The sequence below is a fragment of the Dreissena polymorpha genome, chromosome 4 (genome assembly GCF_020536995.1).
Source record: "Dreissena polymorpha isolate Duluth1 chromosome 4, UMN_Dpol_1.0, whole genome shotgun sequence".
In the NCBI taxonomy this organism is placed as follows: Eukaryota; Metazoa; Mollusca; class Bivalvia; order Myida; family Dreissenidae; genus Dreissena; species Dreissena polymorpha.
In genome coordinates, this window is record NC_068358.1 from 19,126,958 (window position 1) to 19,151,473 (window position 24,516).

The 24,516-nt window shown below is 36.2% G+C and overlaps 1 protein-coding gene across 1 annotated transcript in view; it reads right to left on the reverse strand.

Annotated features, from left to right (window-relative positions):
- Window positions 1–24,082, reverse strand: part of LOC127880084 (transient receptor potential cation channel subfamily A member 1-like) — a 39,973-nt gene extending 15,891 nt beyond the window's left edge. The window contains exons 1-13 of the mRNA XM_052427312.1: window positions 23,611–24,082; window positions 17,077–17,233; window positions 15,433–15,608; window positions 14,648–14,755; window positions 14,319–14,427; window positions 9,837–9,934; window positions 9,414–9,461; window positions 8,821–9,009; window positions 8,460–8,660; window positions 6,945–7,108; window positions 6,484–6,648; window positions 2,976–3,090; window positions 2,111–2,280 (exon numbers count right to left, since the gene is read on the reverse strand). Of these exons, the coding sequence (XP_052283272.1) occupies window positions 2,111–2,280; window positions 2,976–3,090; window positions 6,484–6,648; window positions 6,945–7,108; window positions 8,460–8,660; window positions 8,821–9,009; window positions 9,414–9,461; window positions 9,837–9,934; window positions 14,319–14,427; window positions 14,648–14,755; window positions 15,433–15,608; window positions 17,077–17,233; window positions 23,611–23,859 (1,949 nt within the window). The 5' untranslated portion in view covers window positions 23,860–24,082. The remainder of the gene's footprint in view (window positions 1–2,110; window positions 2,281–2,975; window positions 3,091–6,483; window positions 6,649–6,944; window positions 7,109–8,459; window positions 8,661–8,820; window positions 9,010–9,413; window positions 9,462–9,836; window positions 9,935–14,318; window positions 14,428–14,647; window positions 14,756–15,432; window positions 15,609–17,076; window positions 17,234–23,610) is intronic.
- Window positions 24,083–24,516: the final 434 nt, after the last annotated feature.

A 24,516-nucleotide genomic window follows, 5' to 3' on the forward strand; every position in this document is an offset into this window, starting at 1 on the left:
TAATACATATTTACATATGAGAGGTAGCTTTATATATCAGCCAAATCCTGCTTTAATATTCTCAAAGAAATAATAAATATGTTATATTCAAAATGAATTGTATATACTTAAGTTTTATGCTGTACATTTGTAGAATGGTTTATAGACTAGCCTAGGTTTTAAAAAGCAAATGGTATTTAAATGTATAAACAATATTGACAAGTGTAAGTAATACCACAAAGTCTTAGCTACAATAACTTATTTTATTATAAGTAAGTTTTAACCATGTGGAATTAATCTGTTAGTCAATAATTGTTAATGTTTATAAGTATATAATTATATAGTCTCGTATAAATCATATTATGATTGGTCGCATACATGTAACTGTGCTTTTATATGTATTTTAATTGAATATGTATTGCGAAAGAGACTTAAATAAGACATTGAAACATTGAAACATTTGCCAATAACAAAACCCACGTTTAAAAAAACTTTTCAACTAGGAAAAATGGTATTTTACTAAGGCAAGCAATACGCTTGCAAGTTGATTTTAGTGAGGATAAAATGAATGTTCCTTAAATGGTCAACAACAAAACTTTGTCAAAACCAAAACATGCAACAATATTCCTGTTATATTAATAATTAAGTTACAGCGGAAAAGGTTAAAAAACAATTGATGTATTCTCAGAGTATGTTTGAATCAACCAACAAATACGTCATTTTTTCTCAGTATCACATAATGTTTGTCGCGTTTTTACCCTATTGTGGGTTAAACACAAGTCCTAATTTTAAGCGTAGGCCTATATTTTAACTTTGTTCTTTGTATCTAATGGATATCTTATCGACCAAAATACAAAAAAATCACGTTTCTTTACAGGCGATCGTTGGTGACGTCCCTGGAGTAAATCGGTTAAGTACACTCCGTTATTATATTCCATTAGCACAAAGTGATTTAAACATAAACATCGTTTAATCTATGAAAAAAGGTAACATCCTTTTATTAAATAGGCCGCCCTTTTAAAATCATTCTCGATAGACATCGGCTTAACACACATGTTCAGATGTTTCCAAAGACATGTAATTTCAAACAAGAAAATTTCACAAGTAGTGATTTTACTTTATTAAACCACATTCAACACAAAAATGCAGACTATAATATCCAATTGACCGAAATTAATTGTCTTTGATGGAATTCCTGTTCGCGACAATCTACTTCTCTAAATGTTTGTGCTATACAAATAAAAAAAATGGGTTAATGTTTTAAAGTCCCACTAAAAAAAGTATATACCCAATCAAAGCGTTTAGCATTTAACTTTCATGTCTGCGATTAACCCATTCAGGCCTAGCGTCTAGAAAAAAAGGCCTTGGCAAACAGCGTAGACCCAGATGAGACGCCGCATCATGCGGCGTCTCATCTGGGTCTGTGCTGTTTGCTTTCAGGAATTTCTTAAAGAAATATTCTAAATATAGAAATAAATATACTATATATCCCTAATATTGGAAATAAATTGATTCAATTTAGAAGAATGGGAGAGTCCACTAGGCATAAATGGGTTAAACCACTTTCAACACAAACATGCATACTATAATATCCACTTGACCGAAATGAATAATCTTAGATGGAATTCCTCTAAGCGACAATCGACTTCTCTAAATGTTTATGCTATACAAATACATAAAAAAATTGGTAAATGTTTCAAAGTCCCCCTAAAAAAGTATATACCCAATCAAAGCGTTAATCATTTAACTTGGTGTCTGCGATTAACCCATTCATGCCTAGCGTCTAGAAAAAAGGCCTTGGCAAACAGCGTAGACCCAGATGAGACGCTACATGAAGCGGCGTGTCATGAGTGCCTGCGATGTTTGCTTAAAGGAATTTGTGTAAGAAATATTCTAAATATAGAAATAAATATACTAGACATCCCTAATTTTTTATCCAATTTACAAGGATGGGAGAGTCCACTAGGCATAAATGGGTTAAATTGACACGATTAACCGGTCCTACGATAAGCGTACTACAAATCATCACCAAACGATCTGTTGATACAATGGACTCATAATAATTAGCATTATATATATGCACCCACCCGTACATACAAACAAACACAACAGGAAACTATATGTCCGATACCTCTCGTGTCTGATGACTGCGAATGCGACTTCAGAGTGCCCCTCCCTCAGAGCAATGTCCATAAAGGATTCCTCGTTCTTGTCTTTACTCAGCATGTTCGCCCCTAGGGACAGCAGAAGGCCCACCACCCCAGGGTGGTTGTGGTGTGCGGCCATGTGCAAAGCGGTTCGCTGGAAAACATTAGCGATTTCAGTAAATATTATGTACTGTAGGTTTATTGTATAATAGCTTATTTAAAACCGCAGTGTTTCGATGTTGAAGTTACTTTGTGTCGTAGCTTAATTTTCCGAGGACTAAGTTTCCAAGCACTAGTGCCTTATTACCATTTTGGAGTCATTTTAAGTTATGAAGAAATTATGAAATGCAATGCCCAGGTTGTTATGTTGTACTGAAATATTCTTAAACATTGTTTGATGACCTGCTGTGTATTTGTGTTAGTGTGTGTATATTTAGGGGAAAGATGGAGGGGGCATGAATACTTAATATCCTCATTAAGTAGAAAGTAAGTAGAAAGCCAGAAAGTAAGTTATAATGCACTTTGTGTGTAGGTCCTTCCGCGACTGAGACTGCAATATGTGAGCGTAAGCACTCTTACCTAAATACTTTTTTAGACTCCCGAAAATTGGGATTAAAAAAAAAACTAGAATTTCCAGCAATATTTTTTTACTGCAAGATTTTAAATATTTGAAGTGGGTTTGTGCTCCGGGATTGGAGAGGGCGGGAGAGGAGGTAACTCCACGGGCCCCGAACAGTGAACAACTAACAAACTCAAATGTGGCCGCAAACAGTGATTGAACTCAGGTAGCCTACTTTTACCAGAGAGTCCATAATCTACTGAGAGCAGGACCATCACATAAATACGTACTCCCGCTTTATTGGCGCAATCCATCAAATTGAAATACACCGTAAGAAGAAGTTTCACGGAACGCGTGTATCCGTAAGAGGCCGCCAGGTGGAGGGGCGAGTTGTCCATGTTGTCCCTACAATTAGAACAGCATGGAACTAGCTTAAAGGTGTCGTACACAAAATAATTATTTATAAGCATGTTGCGTCAGTCAGAAAAAATGTATAGCAAAATGCCATGTATTCGATGTCGAATTCGTTTAAAACGTATGTATATGCAATGTCTGAATAACTTTCTATAATATGTATGTGTATATCTATAGCTATTTTAACATCCAACTACCAATTCTACCCAGTAAACGGACTAAGCAGTGTATCAACATGCATTAGAATTTTGATTAAATCGAACATAAATCAATAGGTTTGAAACATGAAGTGATTGAAAACAAAACCATTCATGTCGTTCAAAAGACAGTCAATTAATATTTAGTACATGTCGTAAATAAACAACACCTAGACAAAGATTAATATAACCTGCATTTATATGGTTGTGTATATGTGCGTCGTGGAACACTTGTATAGTAGATTTACAAATGTGATAATATGTAAAACCTGAGAATGCATACTTCTAAAACAACAAATCAGAATATAGAAACATCTTATCGTAGCGTAGCTCGGTGGAATAAAACCGCACACAACTCGAAGAACTGTGCATTGAGATTTACTGTGTTATATAAGACATATTAAAGTCCTTAAAGTATGTAAGTCAAGCTACGGGGTTCCGAGACTTGTAAGAAAATAATGCGATGTTTTCTATTTTCTCAGGTGGACTAGACTGCCTATACACGATTTAGAGAGTACGTATATTCATATAACTAATCATTGAAATTCTTACTGGATGGCACATTAATAAATAATATTCCCACCTTTCAACTTTATGTGGGTATAAATACGGGCTAGAGATATAAAATGGGGATTTAACATATTTCTTCATTGCAAGCATGCAATTTTTACAAAAACATTTCAACAAGAGTTCATCGCTATGATAATTGCCCTCTGTCATTCAACATGAAAATCTACACGAATTAATACTTGGCACGAAATGTAATCAAACAAACATTAGCGATGTGTAAGAGACTGCGGGAATGGGAAACCTAATTATATGCGTTGTTGTTGATCAAACGTGAAATAAACATGAATTAACAATATCGTTTACAGCCTATATCTTAAACATTACGTGACAGTATGCTAAGATCTCACTGAATTGATAATGTAAGTGCTTCACTTTCGTATCATCCCTGCTGTCCTTTTATTGGGAAGGTTTTAGTTGAGCTAAAATAGGCTCCCTAAATTATGCGATCATATACCATCTCATATTTGCATCAGAATAATCTGATTACTACAGTAATTTGTGTTAACATACTTAATCCTTTGCATGCTGGGAAATTTGTCGTAATGCTAAAATGTCGTCTGCAGAATTTCTAAAATTAGCATTTTCTTCGATTTTTTTTCAAAGAATACTATCAGAATAGCAAACAGTTTGGATCCTGATGAGACGCCACGTTCTGTGGCGTCTCATCTGGATCCAAACTGTTTGCAAAGGCCTTTAAAATTCAGCTCCAGCGCTTTAAGGGTTAATTCCTAAATTGTCACTGTTAAATCGTTTACTTTAGTTATGCTTGTTTTAACGTTAAAAAGGGCTCGTCATTGTTTAATTACGAAAAACAATTTAAGGACGGCATAGTTATAAGTTATAAATCTTTTAATTTCAAATAAATTTGTTTGCGTAAGGAACATTGTGATAACATAATTGATTATTATTATTACAATTATTATAAAACTAAATAATATTCTTGATTAACATTACAATATGTATGTATATACGTAACATATTGCGTATAAAATGATGAATGTTGTAATTTATACTGTTATTTTTAATATTGCATTATTGATTTTGATATCGATGTGCCAAATCAAAATGTTGTGTTTCAGTATAATAATTTTGGCATGCGTAACCCATAACATTTATTTTATTTATTTTCGTATAAAAATTAGTCTTGTCGCGCATAACTCTTTTAAGCAGACGCTATTTCGGCTGGTTTCGGAATATATATACCAACAGTATACTACCTTTATATTTATTTACAGAAATATTTATAATAAGTTCATATGTAAACGACTATATCTTCCTTTTGTGCAGTTAATATATAAGTAGTGTTAGTATTAAAGGAATTTCACTTGAATATTAGTTGGCAATTGCCTTGATAGTACATACATATACATTCAAAGAGTTGAATCTTTCTACTTCAATGGCATGCATAAAGTATGCACAAACGAAGACCAAATGTGATTGATATTTCAATAATATATATATTCATCCATTTCCTGCTGTTTCAAAATAGTTTACTGTTAGTTTATGTATGGGACTGACATCGTTTATTGAAGATTTGAACAATAATCAATGGAACAACCGTGACTGACGATTATATGCAGAGCTTCATAAAAACACTACGTACACATTAATAGTCATGATAGGATATTCAGTATAAAGCTGTACTAGAATCGAATTATTACTTGTAGGTTTTTTAATGTTTTCAAATAACCCACGATGATGACTAAGATGATGAATAGTATGGTTTTATTAATGGAACTTCCGAAATGATAATGCGGTAGGGAAAACCAAAGTGCGTTTCGTTTCGACATATATATGTACTACTTCAACGTACTGTAATGTTAACCATAAAGCGAACGTACTTTGGTTTTATATACCGAAGTTTGGTTTAAATTAAAGTCCTACAAAGTTTTAACAATAGCGAACAAATGGTGTGCTTTCGGCGCTTTGATTTGTTTTTAATCACCAGCTTGAATTCACGGTGTTGAAATACAGTTTCAACACCATTTATACATAATAATAGTATGCAATATAATCTCGGTCAAGCATGTTATGATCTTTTTACGTCTTAATGCTGAAATGGCATGCTCCGGGTTACATTTTTTTAATCTACCATTTTTCTGTCAACAATATGCCATAAAAATTATTAATATGCAAATGTCACGCGCAGAGAATATCATTACGTAATAACCAACATCCAATCAAGTGTATTTCATCCTTGAAATTTCTATGCATATATCGTGTTGGTTATGTAAGTTTTGTATAATATATATTTCTTTCTATGATTGAAATCAACATTCTGATCACCCATTATAATTCTGATTAGATATGATCAGTTTTATATGTGTATAATTTCCACTTATAATATGTGTCGATATATATGTCGATGATATGTCTTCAACTGAATTGTAATATTTAAAGTGAGGCATAAGTGATAAGTTTTCATTCATCCGTTGTTGATAGTTTGCTTTCCCTAAAACGTAAACATGTTACGCAATTCGACTGGCATTCAACTTTCGAGCTGCATATACTAGTCACAAGACATCTTTGTCAAGACACATTTCAGACAGCGACGCCGAAAAGAACGATATACAGACATATTGCCAGTATCCATTGAGGTCGCACACAGATTACGCACCGTGTCACATAGGCCCCCTTCTGCATAAGAAGGTGAATGATCTTGGTGTGGCCGTTCTCGGCGGCGAAGTGCAGCGCCGACAAGCCGTCGCCGTCGGTCTCGTTGATGATATTGGGTCCCATTGGGGAGTCGAGGAGCCGGCGACACGTGTTGTAGCGGCCGTACCTGGGTGACAAAATCATTATTATTATAATTATATTATTATTATTATTATTATTATTATTATTATTATTATTATTATTATTATCACCAGCATCAGCACCATCATGAAAATGATTCGCAGAAGTAGCAAGAAAAGTGATAACTACCACCTCCAGCGACAAATGATTATCATAATTATCATCACCATCGTCATCAAAACGACCATATAATATCCAAGTTTGAAAAAAGCACTCTATAAACAAGGATATTTTCAAAGTTCAACTTGTTAAGGCATTACACATACAAGCGAACCACACTACCTTGCGGCAAAGTGTAGAGGTGACTTCTTCTCGTTATCCTTGGCGTTGATGACGGCTCCCAGCGATATCAGGTCGTCAATGGCAACCAGGTGCCCCTCCTTAGAGGCGTAGTGTAACGGCGTGCAGCCCAGGTCGTCCTTCTCGTTCAGTAGATTCTTTACACCCTGAAAACATTATAGAATTATATGTTAGTTTATATCTTTCGACTGGGAGTGCCTGAGAATCTAAGGATAACATATTTTAATTTCAAATATTGGTCGCGATGACACACGTTAAACAAGTAATAATATGAAAGTACATATATGTGCGAAGAATGAACTATATTTTCTCACATGTAAAAAATGTAATGCTTTTTTTACATCTGTCTTATGTTCCTACAAAGTACTTTTAATAGTGCTATCAATTAAGGGTAATATTTACCGACACAGATCAAAATGGTCTTAACAATAGTGGTACATTTTAATTTACCCTTTTCTTTATCAGATCAACATGTTGTCAACGCACACGTACTGGCAAATCGATTTGTCACAATTACTTTATCTTGACGAGTAGTAATAACTCTTCATAATTAAACCGTTATACGAATAATGCCAACAAGCAAATAACTGCAATGAAATGTTTATTATGTTGACAAATCAATAAATAATTAATTATATATCATTATCAGAGAGGCAATATAATTTTTGCAAGGCTTTTTGAATGGTCGATATACACGAAGAGCTAACTATATAAGAATTAATAAAAATCAAGTGGCATTAATTTTAATGTTGAAATGGCATGCTCCAAATAATATACAAGAGAACAAAGATGCCCGTTAACGAGACATCTAAGACGCCATAATATACTACATACCGTACGTGTGATTAGTATAGCGTTATCATGCTGCGAACAAAAAAAAAGTAAAATGGACGCAATCTTGGTGTATTACAAAGTTTCTTTTCTTCATTTTTTACTTGCTGTATATTTTAACAACACTTTTTTTATTGATAAACTTCTATGTGAGAAGCTGCTGAAAAGTACAATTATAATCTATTCTAAAGAACCTAAATTCAAATAAAAGATGTCACAGGTACGCATTTCGGTTTTAACGAACATAACGAGTTTACACAAGGAAAATTAAATGAATCTAAAAGGGAAATAGGCCTTAATGATTCTGCGTAAGGTACCAATAAATCTTCTATAGGCGGAAAGTTCCGTCCCGAATGAGCCTCCGCAGACTGCAAAGATTGACCCGGATCGCTAGTACATTAACCCATTTATGTCAAGCGTCTAGAAAATAGGCATTGTCAAACAGCGTAGACCCAGATGAGACGCCGCATGATGCGGCGTCTCATCAGGGTCTGCGCTGTTTGCTCAAAGGAACTTCTGTAAGGAATTTTCTAAATATAGAAATAAATATACTAATCATCCCTACTTTTGGAAATAAATTGATCAAATTTAAAAGGATGGGGGAGTCCACTAGGCATAAATGGGTTAAGCATATCATTTTATCTCTTAAACAGTGCCGTTGCTTACCTTGATGATTGCGCAGCCGAAGTTATTTATAGGCACCCCGTTCTTTATAGCGAGATGCAGAAAGTTTCGGTTCTCCTTGTCTTTGAGGTTGATGTCGGCGCCTGATTCGAGAAGCAGGTGCACCGTCCGCCAGCCGCCCTTCGTAGAGGCTAGGATCAGAGGTGTGCGCTCGTGTGTGTCTCTGGCATCGATGTCTGATCCCTGGAGTGGAAAGAACGAAGTCTTATGGTTTCGGACTGTGCTGTCATGCAACTAGTTCACTTATTAGATATAAATACATGAACATGGGTTTCAGGTGCTAAGGGGAAGCTAATCACACAAATATATGTATAGTGATTGTTAGCCCTCGCCCTTTACTCACGTGCTCGAGGAGGAGTTTAACGACGGCCACGTGGTCGAACAGGGCAGCGCGATGGAGCGGCGTCATGCGCAGAACGTCTTGCATGTGGAGGGCGGCTTTGAAGCGCTCCGGCTGCACCTCGTGCATCAGCCGCACCATGTCCACGCTCCCCTGAGCCGCCGCGAAGTGCAGCGGCGTCGAGCTGTCCTCCTACCGGCACCAAACAACGATATTATAACATCTAGTATGCTACTAATGTCAATAGTTATTATTTTCATTCTTATTTTTTGTTAATCTTTATTATTAGTAGTATTATCATCATACTCGACCGATAATCTTGAAAGCGCCCTCCTCACTTGACGACTTCGAAAATTAATGACTTAAATAGTATACACTCTATATTATTATAGAACACTTGGAAATAAATGCACACCAAAGGAAAGGGAAATCGCAATAAGCGATATATGAGTTCAGACCATATTGTCAAAAGAGTTCGTAGTCGCATCGCCAAGATCAGCCCGAGTCATTGTACAGGGATAACACTTGACGCAGGTGCACGCTTTTATTATATTTACGATACCAGACGGACATAATTATTCGGTCGTCGCCGATACCTGTTTGGCGTCCACGGGAGCTCCTGCCGACAGGCAAACCTGCACCGCCTGTGGACAAGAAAAACAAACATTGTGGAGTTAATAATATATGCATGCCTTAGAGGGAATGACACAAAGAATCAATATATGTCAAACACATTTGATGTTTTTGATATACATGTGAGAGTTTTCGTCGTGACAGTCAAATGTCAACTATTTATTTTTAAATTCCGAACGGGGAACCATTTACAATAAATGTACCGTCATACGTATAGAATTAAACTTTGCAATACGAAAACAATACAAGAAATGTTTCGTTATTCTAAGGAATGTAAGGGACGTTCAATGGTCCTCATGAACGAGGCTCTTTGTTAGATTATATTAAGTCTATATGAAAACAAATGTCATCGCTGATACTCTATGCTCTCGGACGAGGATGGTCACCTTGAGATCGCCGCTGTTGACGGCACCGTGTAGCGGCATGTTGTTCTCCTTGTCCGTGAACGTCAGAATGTCCTCGCGCTTGTAGCCCAGCTTCTCCACTGAATGGAAACCAAAAAAAATCCCAGGTTTGTTATTAACAACCTCGTCATACATATAATAGTATTATTTACGTGTAGCTTATTTTAGCAAACGTAGATTCCGCCGATGGTAAATAACATTATAACCATTCTTAAAGGGGCCTTTTCACAGATTTTGTCATGAATTGAAGTTGGTCATTAAATGCTTTATATTGATAAATGTTAACATTGGGTCTAAAAATCTCCAGTAAAAAAACTAGAATACAATTAAAGAATTGAAAAAAAGTAACCCTCAGCGGGGCTCGAACCACTGACCCCTGGAGCCATGGAGCAAAAGTCTACCACTCTATCCATTAGACTATCCACTCTCATAACATGATTTTCTATTTTTTACTTTACATATGCAATCCTCGTAGTATTAAAAAATACAACGACAACAACATAATTCTCCAAATTATTCAATTGTTTCGCGTTGCAACGCTTTATAATTTTCAGGATTTTAAATTGTCAAAAGATGCACATAATGGATCTTTTAGTACGGTGACATAGAGGTGACATTCAATCCTCTTTTTTAAATTGCACGACTCTTTTTTCTATCTCGTGGCCACGAGTTAGCTAAGTCGGGATCTCGAGATAGCTGTGTCGTTATTCACTCCTCTTTTTTTTAATTTGCACTCCTCTTTTTTCTATCTCGTGGCCACGAGTAAGCTAAGTCGGGATCTCGAGATAGCTATGTCGTGGCCACGAGATAGAAAAAAGAGGAGTGCAAAACTAAATAAAAGAGGAGTGCAATTAAAAAAAGAGCGGTGCAGTAAATAAAGGAAGTACTCCTACTACTACTTCTACTACTACTACTACTACTACTACTACTACTACTACTACTACTACTACTACTACTACTACTACTACTACTACTACTTTTTTTTTACTACTACTACAACTACTGCGACTACCACTTCGACGACGACGAAGACGGACGACGACGGACGAACAACGGACGACCGACCGACGGACGATGGACGACGACCGACGGACGACCGAGGGACGACTGATGGGCGACCAACGGACGACCCATGTTTGGACTAGGGACGAGCGATCGACGGACGACGCCGGATGGACGACCGACGGACGACCGACGGAAGACCGACGGAAGACCGACGGACAACGACCGGAGGACGGACGATGGACAACCGACGGACGACCGATGTTTTGACGAGGGACGACCGACGGACGACGCCGAATGGACGACTGACAGACGACAGACGGACCACGACCGACGGACGACCGACGGACGACCGACGGACCACGACCGGAGGACGGACTATGGACGACCGACGGAAGACCGACCGACGACCGACTGACGACCGACGGACGACGACGACTACTTCTACTATGACGACTACGACGACTACTACTACTACTACTACTACTACTACTTCTACTACTACTACTACTACTACTTCTACTACTACTACTACTACTACTACTACTGCTACTACTAGCAACAGCAGCAGTAGCAGTAGTAGTAGTAGGAAGAGGAGGAGGAGCAGTAACAGCAGTAGCGATAGAAGAAATAGTAGTAGTAGTAGTAGTGGTGGTAGTAGTAGAAGTAATAGTAGAAGTAGTAGTCGTAGTAGTAGTAGTAGTAGTAGTAGTAGTAGTAGTAGTAGTAGTAGTAGTAGTAGTAGTAGTAGTAGTAGTAGTAGTAGTAGAAGTAGTAGTAGTTGTAGAAGTACTAGTAGTAGTAGTAGTAGTAGTAGTAGTAGTAGTAGTTGTAGTAGTAGTAGTAGTAGTAGTAGTAGTAGTAGTAGTAGTAGTAGTAGTAGTAGAAGTAGTAGTCGTAGAAGCAGTAGTAGTAGTAGTAGTAACAGCAGCAACAACAACAGCTGCAGTAGTAGTAGTAGTAATAGTAGTACTAATAGTAGCATGTTACGTTATATCAGAGCGTTGCCTGCTTTGACCAGCTATATATATCTCGAGATAGCGAAAAATTCTCTCATCTTTTGTTTAATGCACTCTGCCTTTATTTACCGCACCGCTCCTTTTTAATTGCACTCCGCTTTTATTTAGTTTTGCACTCCTCTTTTTTCTATCTCGTGGCCACGCCATAGCTAGCTCGTGGCCACGAGATAGAAAAACGAGAGCGCCGATGGCGCTGAAAGCATAGTTGCAAGATACAGGGAAGTTGCTGCTGAAGTAAATGTTTAGGTCAAAATATACTAAATAGTTTCCTTATATGTTTCGATGTAAAAGCGACAACTTTGAGCGAAAATAAATACAACATTTTGCACATAGAGACCCCCATAACCATACCTTTTCTTGACGGGCATTCTTAGCTGAATCGTTTTAAGCAATAAAAAAGATTTGTCATTTTCAAACCAAAAAAGAATTCGACTCAAATCAAAATCGACTGTTTTTGCGCCTTTTTTTCGGCCGTTTTCTAGTGGATTGTAACCTTTTGCAGTGCCATTTTTTACTTTAATCTCCAACTTTATCCTATTTCAGGGATTTAGTAGTGAACACTTATGCTTACCCTATCAATATCTCCAAACGATAAAACCAGAAAAACAGTCTAAAGTGTATTACATGCCTTTGAGGAAAATATGGTGATTTGTTTAGAAAGTACAGCCCTTCATGACTCGATTATTTAGTATATTGTAACCTTAACGATTGCTGACATCACGAGTCGCCCCCCTTGTTACCAAAATGTTCTATTTTTAGAAACGGGAATTCCAAATAGTGACGAACGTGAATGGTTTCAAAATGACATAACTATGAAAATAAATACATAGAATTACGTTATTTCACGCATACCATTATGCAACCATCCGTTTTTTTTCCGTCTTGATACATTTACAGCTTTCCATTTAATAGTTTACAGACACAACACTCGTCCAGAATTCGCGCGAATCCATTAAATCCGATGCCACATTTAAACTGTTAGCTCTACTCGTAACATTAATTTCTGGCTCAAAGTAAATCATTTTGACTTCAATTAACACATCTCTATTACTTTCAAACTCTACTTCATCAAATCCATAGAAATGCAGGTCAGAATCCATGTCATAAATCAGAAAACATTCATCGTACTCCTCCATTTTTTGACACATTTTCAAAGAATAAAAGTGCTTTATATATGCCCCACTTCCTGCTGAGAATATGTTTTAATTTCTATTTATAATTAACCTATGAAATGTTACATATCCTTAAACCAGGGCCTTATGAATTCAGTTATGTAAACATTTGACCTCTCACAGAACAGTAAACAAAGGAAAAAGAAATTAGGTGTGAGGTCACTATCAACAAGAACAGAATTGTTTTACGAACGAAATTTGTTTTAGTTTCTAAAAGGTTTTTTCACGTAAAACGGTCTTAAAAAAATTCATTTAAAACGGTGTAAGCAATATTCTTGGAAGAAAACGTAAGAAAAACGTTTCAAACAAAAAATTGGTAAGAATTACCATATACTAAATTAAATAGATATTTCGTCTGATTTTTGATCAGGTAAGGCTTCATAATGGTCAACCGATCGATGTGGGTTTTCGAAATGTCGTATATACCTTAACCACAGGTGCGTTGCACCTATGCTAAAAAGGAGAGCAATTTAAAAAAAGAGAAGTGAATGTCACCTCTATGCCACCGTATTTTAGAGCATGGTAAATGTTTAGTATTACTGTTTCCTCACAAATACCATTGGAGGACTTCAAGGAAAATTTGTGAATCTGAAACAATTGTTTTTCAATTTTTATCAATTTACCAAAGCGTGAAAAGGCCCCTTTGATGAAAAAAACCCAAAGTGGGATTGATCAAGGTCAAACAAATGCGCGCTTGAAATAAACGATAATAGTTAAAAAAATCGTATTCATGGCCAAACTACAATGTAAGAGCAAATTTATGTAAACGGGGATCGTGATTTTACCAATTATCTCTTCCAGGAACATAATGTACAACTACATCCATTAATTAATGACATCGCGTAAAATAAGTCCATGAGGATTTGAACATTTTTCAAGTAGACAGAAGAGTCATTAGATAACATAATGAATTCTATTAATGGCAAACATCTAGTAATTGTTATGGTATAGAGAACAGTGTTCCATAACGTTTGCAATACACAACCCTTTAAATGCAGAATTGTCATGTATGGAACATTTCTATGTAAGACCAAATCAACATTTTACTATCGCTACATCAGTAAAACAGAAGCGTGAAACATTTAACCGACTATTCTCAAAGGATTGAACATTCACGAAAACAAGTTATTTTATCAGCCAGATAGCTGATACAATGTTTAAAAATGTAATGTATTCAATAAACACGTTGCCATTTATAAAATGCGTAGGCGAGACATAACCGAATTGGATGGTGACACGACTCGTTAACTGTCTGACCAATTTGCACTTACCGTGCTGAATGAGAATCTCGAGAGTTTTCGCGGCTGCGCACTTGCCCGCGATATTAATGGGGAAGAAGCCGTTGTCGCACTTCTGGCAGGGTTTCGCGCCATTCTCTAACTAAAACATGAAACATAAACGTCGTTGAATGATGATTAGTATATGTAGCGGTTTTACTATTTAAGACAATTAAATATATTAAAAAATGATGTTTTTTTCTTTACAATGCATTTTAAAAAACAAATAAAAAGAATATTTCAGAAAACAATTTCAGAAAACAATTCTTGACATTATGCAAGTGGATGCGATCAATTATTAGCCAGATAAACCCTTAACTTACGAGAATCTTTGCACACTCAGCTCTGTCTTTGTACGCGCAGTAATGTAGCGCATTCATTCCCTTCTCTCCCTTCAAGTTGGGGTCCACCTTGGCATGTGACAGCAGCGCCTGTTCGAAGAAAGACACAACGGTGAAATTATTCATATGAATTATTTCAATTCTCACAATATGAACAAACGCGTACTGATAGTATTTGAAATTAAGAAATTCGAATTGTTTTTGGCGTATATCAATTTGGAAATTATCTGATTAAATGTAAAAACACTATAATAATAAACATTTGTATCAGTAAAATCATTACATTTTGAAAATAATTTACCTTTTGATAAACAAAACATTATCACATATCGTTCTGATTTATTTTTTATTTTCAAACCGTTTTGACCTGAATGACTTACACTCAGACTACCCGTGCACAATAGCGTAACTTTACCCGTACATAATAGCGTAACTTTACCCGTGCACAATAGCGTAACTTTACCCGTGCACAATATCGTAACTTTACCTGCCGTGCACAATAGCGTAACTACGCCACCTTGCATACTCAATCTAGGAAAATTATATTGATTATAAATATAAAGTCCTTACAAATATTTTTAACGTGAATTATTTTCTTTTTTTTTAAATTGTCAACATCCAAACCTGTGTTTTGCAGGTAAAAGGTACAGGGGCTATGTTTACACAGAACGGTCATTTCAGTGTACACAAATATCTTAAATTTGTATATGTTAAACTGTTGACAAATTTTCAATTTTATATAGCAAACGCCACTTCTGTTTCCTTACCTTGAGTGATTTCTTCGCGTTAATGTCGACAGCTAGGTGAAGGGGAGCCATTTGGTCGTCGTTGGCGACAGTGGGGTCGGCCCCATGATCCAACAGGAACTGGATGGAGCCGACCTGCTCTGTGCGTACCGACACGTGCAGAGGCGTGTTAAGCAGCTTGTCCGGCATGTTCAGATCTGAAATGTAGGGGAATAGTTGGTATACCTCTGTTTTTAAATATTGTGTCTGCTTTAAGACATGGGGCGTCTTGAGTGCGATTTCTAGTCCGGGACGATTGCGAGAAATTTCATCAGATAGAGAATTTCGGTTCTTCACAAAAAACGGACTCAAGCAGGTCTCTATAAGCATGAGATTTGAAATTCAAGCAAAGGAATAGAAACAAATATAGAATAAAATAATTCTCCCACATAACATTATTTTCAAGATATTTGGAAAAAATCGTGCACTGGTGTGTTCTTCACATGAAGTGTATACATGTAAGTCTTCGCTGCAGCCGAACGTTTAGAAAATGTTCATACTTCATAATCGCAATACATGATTTCGAAATAATAACACCAGTTATTTTAACTCAGCACACATGGGTATTACTTTAACTTAGTCGACCAAATGTGATCGTGGCAGACAAAATGATAGCAGAGTGGTGTAAATTACTTATCCAGTTGATGGTAAAAAAAAAACAGCATTACCTTTTTTTGAACTTTAGAAGTGTCAACTGTTGACGACGTGCGTTGGTATATAACGACCACATGCATATTGATAACGTGACTAACCCTGGCAGACCGTAACATAATTTCGCACAAATATACGCAAAAGTAAAACGCTAAACAAACTTACGGTAAAAAAAATCAGTATTTGATACATGTGTTGTGCATTTCGGCTTTAAGTCGACTGGATCTACCTACCACACAATGTCAACCTCCGCGCAGAGAACTGACTGGAACCAGCAAAGCTGGATCAAATCCTGCCGTTATAACCAACCATGTGATGCAAGCCGAGACACGTGGAACACATAGTTACCCGTTGTTATTTTTACTTTTTAATTGAAGTCATAAGTTTTGTATTATGTACCTAATCTTATACACTATTTGTTAAATATAAAAGAAAATGATACCAGTTTGCATTATATAATACTTAAATAAAAAATAACGTCCTTCCAGATCTCGAAGGATTTCTTTTGATGGATGAGATTGTTTGTGAGAGCATGGGACAACAACTCTGCTCATTGTCATAATGTAGGTGTTAGTCTAATATTGAACAATATCTGGAATCGAAATATAGTGCTTTTGATGAAACAATGTGTAGCACTATAGCCATGGCGAGGTAGATATTTTTACTTTATTCCAGTTTTAATGAATGTACATGTAAAGTACATGTAAAAACAATATTTTCCTGAGGTTAAATATAATTATAAAATTTGTACCCTAAGCGCTATTTTCAATTTCAAAAGTAAAGATTTACTGCATCGTTTTTTACGGAGCTATTGACAACGCTTTTTAGTTTGGTAGGTAGGATTCAAACCACGTCACGTTACCAGGAGTGATAAAAACAAAACTTATTACAACGACGAAAACTGTATCCGTCTTAATTTCTAAGATGTACCGAAGTAATCAATGGAATGTCGAGCCCCTTTTTTTGGACCCCTACCTCCGGCCTGATCAACGATGAACTGCAGGATATTGAGTCGTCCGAACTCCGCCGCCTTGTGTATGGGGCATAGACCCTTGCCATCTCGGACGCTCAGCCGCGAGGGATCGTTCTCGTAGAGACGTTGAAACTCCTCGAGATTCCCCTTTGCAGCGGCCTGAAATATGCAGAATAAATCAGACCGTTAGATACCAATAAATACAGTTTAAAAAGGCTCCACTTATACACCATCGAAATCTGTAAGCTAGTTTCAACATTTTAACATGACTACAAAATCTTCCAATAAATAAAATAGAATCAAACACGGTTGTGAATGTACGTGTGCTCTGTATTCGGTAATGGGAAATTACTATTGTATCTGTGATAGTTTAAGGGAGTCAGATACGTTAACATTGATTATGTAATAGGTACTATACGGAATATGTGATTTAGAATGTTGAGAAGATGATCAAAGATGAACTATACCACGTTGTGTGCTGTTTATTAGTTATTAGGTGTTATTGTTTTTTAGTTGTAATTGTTTGTTGTTGTTTTTTTTTAATTAATACGCTTGATAAGGTGTCGAGCACGTGTGCACGCGAATTATGACTGTTGTACATGTATTGCAGGTTGCGTGTTAAGTGTGCGTGTGCTTTTTTATTGGGGGGTATATCTGTGAAAACGAACGTATGTGCGCGTGTCTATAAGATTACGTGAATGAGAACATCAGACTCATCCTTTATCTAAAAACACTCAATAATTGTATCGTGTAAATGCATGAACTGAAACATACACGTTCAACCAAATATCATAGCAGCAACAGCAATCTTCAGTCAATCAAAAGTATCGCTGTACAATGTGAACTTCAATAAAACATAGGATTATGGGACGTTATGGAGTCTTCAAGTTGAATGCTAATTATTGCTTTTTCACGGAAACATACATCAGTGGTCCTCGTGAAGTCGTTTTAAAAGAAACAGATAATTGATCTGCTATTCACGTCCTTATCTTTCATCTCGGCATCAAAGCACAACCTGTCCATAATCAAAGAAACAACCAGTAACAACCAGTCCGTAATCAAAGTAAACGAGTCACAGTGACATTTGCTCTTTCTTTTATACACTGAAGGAGATCACCATAAAGTCAAGTCAAATTATAAACAATATGCTTACAGTTTTTTAAACTTTGCAAAGAGTAGAATAGACAACAACAAAAATATTGAAGCACTCCTTGTCCATATTGTCGATATACTATAGAATGTTGGTTTTCAAGTTTTCTAACGCGTCCGCAGAGATATTTTGACCTTATTGAATGCGTTTGCGCTGACTAGCGGCTATTCGTTAAAGCGGGTATGCACGATTGTTATATGTGTTAAAGTGTAATATATTGATAAAATATGTTAAAATGATCCGTAAAACTAAATTTAGATCCACATCGTACATGCATGATATACATGCTGGCGAATTCGACTGTACAGACATTTTCGATTTCAGAATTAAATATCTGGCTTATTTCGCATTTTTCGACACATGTTCTTCTTAACGTTTATTTTAATTTTTATTGAAATATATGTATAATAAGTTTTTTTTTTACACATTTTACATAAATTCATACATATTTGACAAAATCGTGCATACCCGCTTTAAAGGTTCTAACGTGTACAAAAGCCTACCTTACATCCTTTATCATTATTATGTGTTTGTTTGCTTTTAATCTCTCCACTCGTAATGGGGTTACGCTCTGCATAAATAATTATTAATGTAAGTGTCACGGTCTGAACTTGGTCACGTTAGGACAGAAGTTGTGTGGCGGCCTGGTTAGCTCAGTCGGGAGAGCACTCTACCTGTTAGCGAGGTGTCCCGGGTTCGAGTCCCAGACGGGCCGCACGATTTTCTCACACTGTGACATTTGGCGCCCAACGTGGGGCCGTGAATTACCTGGTTATACTCCTACGGAGGCCCGTGGTTAATTATATATCACCCCGAATCCCTGCATTCGAGGACGAATACATATTCAACTGGTAGGTGTATGTCACGGTCTGGTTACGTTAGGGGAGAAATTGTGTGGCGGCCTGGTTAGCTCAGTCGGGAGAGCACTCGCCCTGTTCGCGAGGTGTCCCTGGTTCGAGTCCCGGACTGGCCGCACAATTTTCTTACCCTGTGACATATGGGCAATAACTCCGAAACTATTGAATAAAAAGATATGGTCCTTGCACTCTGCCTGTCCACTTCCTGCTTCTTCTCAAAACCCTCTATCATTTCACGAAGTACGTATCATTTTAATCTCTTTTAGAAGTTTCAATTTGAACAACACACACGAAGCTGGAAAGACGGACGGACAAACAGACGGGTGGAAAATGCGCGATCTATATGCATCAGAACTGCCTTCGGATGGGAATTTAAAAAAAAAAAGATTCTTATTAATGCAGTCCGTAAACTGGTCCACTTTTCATAGAAGTCGGGATACTATTTTTAACATAACCAGATTAATAAGCTGTAGTGGAAATGAAATTGACATACGAAGGTTCATCAGTTCTGCTGCGATTAACACATTAAAAATAATTATAATAAAAAAAAATATTTTCGAAGCTTGTCCTTTGTATAAATTATCAAATGTTTCAAATACTTTAACTATACAAAACATGTTTGTAGTGGATTGATTTATCACTCATTAATACATGGAGGCGCTCGACTCGATTTCATTTTCAGTTATCAAATTAAATTTTAAACAAGAATCAGACAAATGTCCCGGGGTAATAGTGATTAAGATTGTGTCACAGTGGTTCGAATCCTGCTAAAATATGTTTAGTGTGTTGATATTTTATTACTTTTGCTTAATTTCAACGCTTCATGACATGTATTTGTCAATTGTTATACAGTTGTTTTATTTAGGCTTTGCATAAAGTGACTATGTTTAAGGATACTTGTGTGGTTGTAGTTACATTTTAGAATACTAATATATTAGTTCCAAATATGGATAAATATGAGGACGCACGGACAACATGAAATTCGACCTCAATATCGTTTAGATCGCAGAGAGAATACATTTTTTATCCTGTCATATCACATAAGTATGCCGACCGATTTCAATATTAATTTTGTGGTGCGTTAAATGTTACTTAGTCAATAAACTTCTATATTTTAGATTATCCAAATAGCTTAAATGTGTTGTTGTTTTTTTTAATTAAGTTTTTCCCTATGCACATCAACAGACGTTGAATATTCTAGTCCTGACCGACAATTGCTGATAAAGATATCGCAAAGTCAAGTGCATAGCTTAGAGATGAATGTTTATATCTTAATTGGGTTGGAATACAACCATATTTCATGCAAACCAGAGGATTGAAGTATAAAGCGTGCAATCAGAGGCTCAGTTTGTATGAGAACTGTTTGCATTTGTCGTATTTTACTGATCATTGTAAGTGGTATATAAAATACTATTTTATTGTTTAACCAATTAATCGCTAAACAGTATTTGATCATTCTATTGTATCTTCCGATATACGATGGCAATCTTTCCAATTCACTACACATTGCAAGAGTGTTCATATCGATGTTCACATGGAGACCCCATTTTAAAAATGTAGTGTGTACACCTTGTGTGTGTATCGCGTTGAGTTTTACCCAAAACTTTTGAACACTAATTTAACACTGATAGCATATGAGTGTCAAATGGGTTAATTATTTTATTAAATGGAACTATGGTAACCTTAATTTAGGACATTACTGAATGCAAGGATTGCAATCCTTTTCACGCTAGTGTTCTCGTAACTAAAGCGAATGACACACCGCTGGTAAACAAAGCCGTTACGTAATTGAACGAGTAAACGACTTTTTGGTCATTTTAAGAACATTTATCGTTTACACCTACCATATCACCTTTTCGAAAGACTTCAATATTTAGATTTTTTGCGATATTTCACTGTTATATTCATTTTTCACAATATTAATATAGACTGTAAGAGAGTTTAGTTACCCGTATTTAGATTCCGATACGAGCAAGGCGTCGTCAACGAACAACACTAAAAGATAGCGATTCGGTAAAAATTTGACATTGAGTTCAATATGCGATTAAAAAATGTTTGAGCTGAAAGATTTTTTGTTATATACATACCTTAAAATATTCGTATAGAACCCTTTGGATTGAAAGTGATTTGTTTACACATAGTTTCTTTATTAGCTTCTGTGTCTGAAATTGGGTTATTGGGAGTTTCAAATGTCGAACTTAAATCAGGAATATTATCAAACAGATTCATACACATCGTAAACTCGTTATTTATTTGTGTATCAGACATGTACTTAAGTTATTGTTAATTGTTAAAATGTTGTATTCTTCATTTGAAGTATCATTTGCAGTAGCAGATTTTTGTCGCGATTGAAATATTTTCCAAAATTATGTCGGTGACTTTTGTCAAAGATCACTCATTTGACGACTGCAGATTTAATTATACTATTCTTTTAACTGTCGAAATTGTTCTTCAAAATCTGTTTTCTTATTACATGTATGTAGTTCCGCGCTGTAAGCGTCCGATAGTGTATAGTACAAGTGCCTAACGGCTGTCAATATCATGTAATTGCACGTTTAAATTCGTCGTCAAATCACTCTTTTGAGTTATTCGTCTTTTGAAAGCATTGTGTTCAATTACAACAGGGTATTCGAAATATGTATGACCACATTTACATATTTTTTTGGTAAATGTCAACGTTATCTACGTTATAAAATCAATATAGGCATTTCAGTTGATTTCAATGTTTTAATCATTTATTAGTGTATCTAAATTAGTCGTGATATCACCTCTAAACAGTTTTACATATTTATTATCAAATTTATAGACAGACAGACAGACGGACGGACGGACGGACGGACGGACGGACGGACGGACGGACGGACGGACGGACGGACGGACGGACGGACGGACGGACGGACGGACGGACGGACGGACAGGACGACAGACAGACAGACAGACAGACAGACAGACAGACAGACAGACAGACAGACAGACAGACAGACAGACAGACAGACAGACAGACAGACAGACAGACAGACAGACAGACAGACAGACAGACAGACAGACAGACAGACAGTTTATTCAGACTTATACATAAATACATCGTCTTCATACACAAATATACATATTATTCTCATATTATTCATATTATATTTATAATACTTGGGTTCGACATTTCCATTGATGTTCCGACACACAGTACTCACTTTAAACGAGAATGATTTGAAAACTTACCAATGGACAAATTGGCAAGCAAATCTTAATTATTACCACGTGTAAGCAAATAATCTACTACGCTTGTGCAATTATGGACCATGCAGCAGAAATTTAACATAAACACCAGCAATAATTTTAATATGTAAAGATAAATTATAATTTTGCAAAAATATATTATAATCACACTATATTGTTGAATCTCTCACAACTTATCATAAGTGCTGCCGTCGGCAAAGACTGTTATTTTATCATATAAAGTATGAAAAACTGGCGTAATACTACGTTTGTTTTAAACATATTTCGAATTCGATATAAAAATCAGACTAAAAAAGAATTCCTTATTTTCTACATCATCTACATAATATTTTACAAATCATCATTTGGCAATAAATGGACCATATAATTTTCGCTTGAACAAACCCTTATTAAAATAGATGAAAATTCTTAAACTAATTTTCAACGTATTATGATTATACCGCCAGTAGATGAGTCCCTTTATAGACGTCAACTTCCGTATAAAAAACATTAATTCAGCCTTGTTGAGAGAAAACCGGGCTTAATGCATGTGCGAAAAGTGTCTGCACAGGCTAATCAGGGACGACACTTTCCGCCTAAACTTGATTTTCGGTAAGGAGGGTCTTCCTTGAAACTAAAAATATCATACAAGAGGAAAGTGTCGTCCCTGATAAGCCTGTGCGGACTGCACAGGCTAATCTGGGACGACACTTTACGCACATGCATCATGCCCAGTTTTCTCAGAACGCGACTCAATTAACGCACAGAGTAATTAAGTCACATTATGACTGTATAAAGCTGTCACGTGCGCAATCGCATTTTTGTTCGTGTCTGATGCAGTGCACGAGAATATTGCATGTGTCAATGTTTTAATAACAACGTTGAATAAGTGGGGACACGTTTTTATACTCGTGATTCGTAAAGGTATATCATTTAGGAATGAGGTAATTTACGACACCCGTGTTGAACATTAACATCCCATTAACATTCGCGTCTGTAATTGAAACATAATTCATTACTCAATGCTCTACTCTGTTCAAACTGTAGTTTAATTATAAAAACCATATATTCAATTGATGAATCCCGGTGGAAGGTCTGTCTATTAATTTCTTACTGATTACCTGTCAATTCGATTAAAAACACAATTGGGGATAAAATAGCATCTCCGTCTCACAGAAGCCAATGATTGAGGTCAAAAGAAATACGCTGATAGGTAGCTTTAAACTGAAACCTACATTAATTTCACTTACGGCTAACGTAAATATGTAATTGTCTTATCAACAATCACGTAAATGAGATATATATTGAACACTTACGCAAAGTAACGTCACATCGCTTGCGACGTCACCTGCCGTTCGGTTCACGTCCGCAACGAAGCGTTGAATAGATTTAGATTGCTGCTTCGAATTCCTTCGAGGTTTGGATTTAGTTTCTGGCAAATTCGGAGAGCCTTTTCGGACTATTACACGGTCACTTATTCCTAGAAGGTTCTGATGCGTCATACCATCGCCATTACTTTCTTTTTTCGAGCTAACGTTTTTCTTCCGAAGTTTAAAAACCGACATTTTCTCAAACTAAAGCTGGTACGCGATCCAATATGCCATATACAAAAACACAAAAATATACAGAAGCGCACATGTGTTGTTGATATGCAAATTCTTTGTTATGTAAATATATCCCTTTACGAAGTAAGTTAGAAAGTACACATCCATATACCTCGATAAAGCCAAAGCTGGTGAAGTGTCATTTAAAAGGAGTTTAAATTTATATTCAAACGGCTCAAATACATGTTTGTTCATTTATTTTCAATGCATTTATGATTCATCGTTTGTTAAACCGATAAATTGTTAAGCGTGTTTACCAAGTATTATACTTCACTTTTCTACGCTGTGAACTGTCGAAATGTGGGACTTAAAGCAGAACACAATTATATTGTAACTAAATATTAAGATAGGCACACCTATTTGCTATTTGCTCCCGTGAAAAATCAAGAGTTACACTTACATTTAAGTCGTAGGTCACCTGGGTTGAAATACTTTTTATATAAATAGCTTTGTATAATGTAGAACTGCATCACCAATTATCCTCCCTGAACGTCATTTCGGACAGAGTAATTTTTAGAAGCATTTTAAACTTGCCTCAGCCTGGGCGTTAATGTGTTTTTAATGGACTATCAGAACCAAGCTGACAGCGTTATCACCCCTGAAAGAAAACTTTCACGA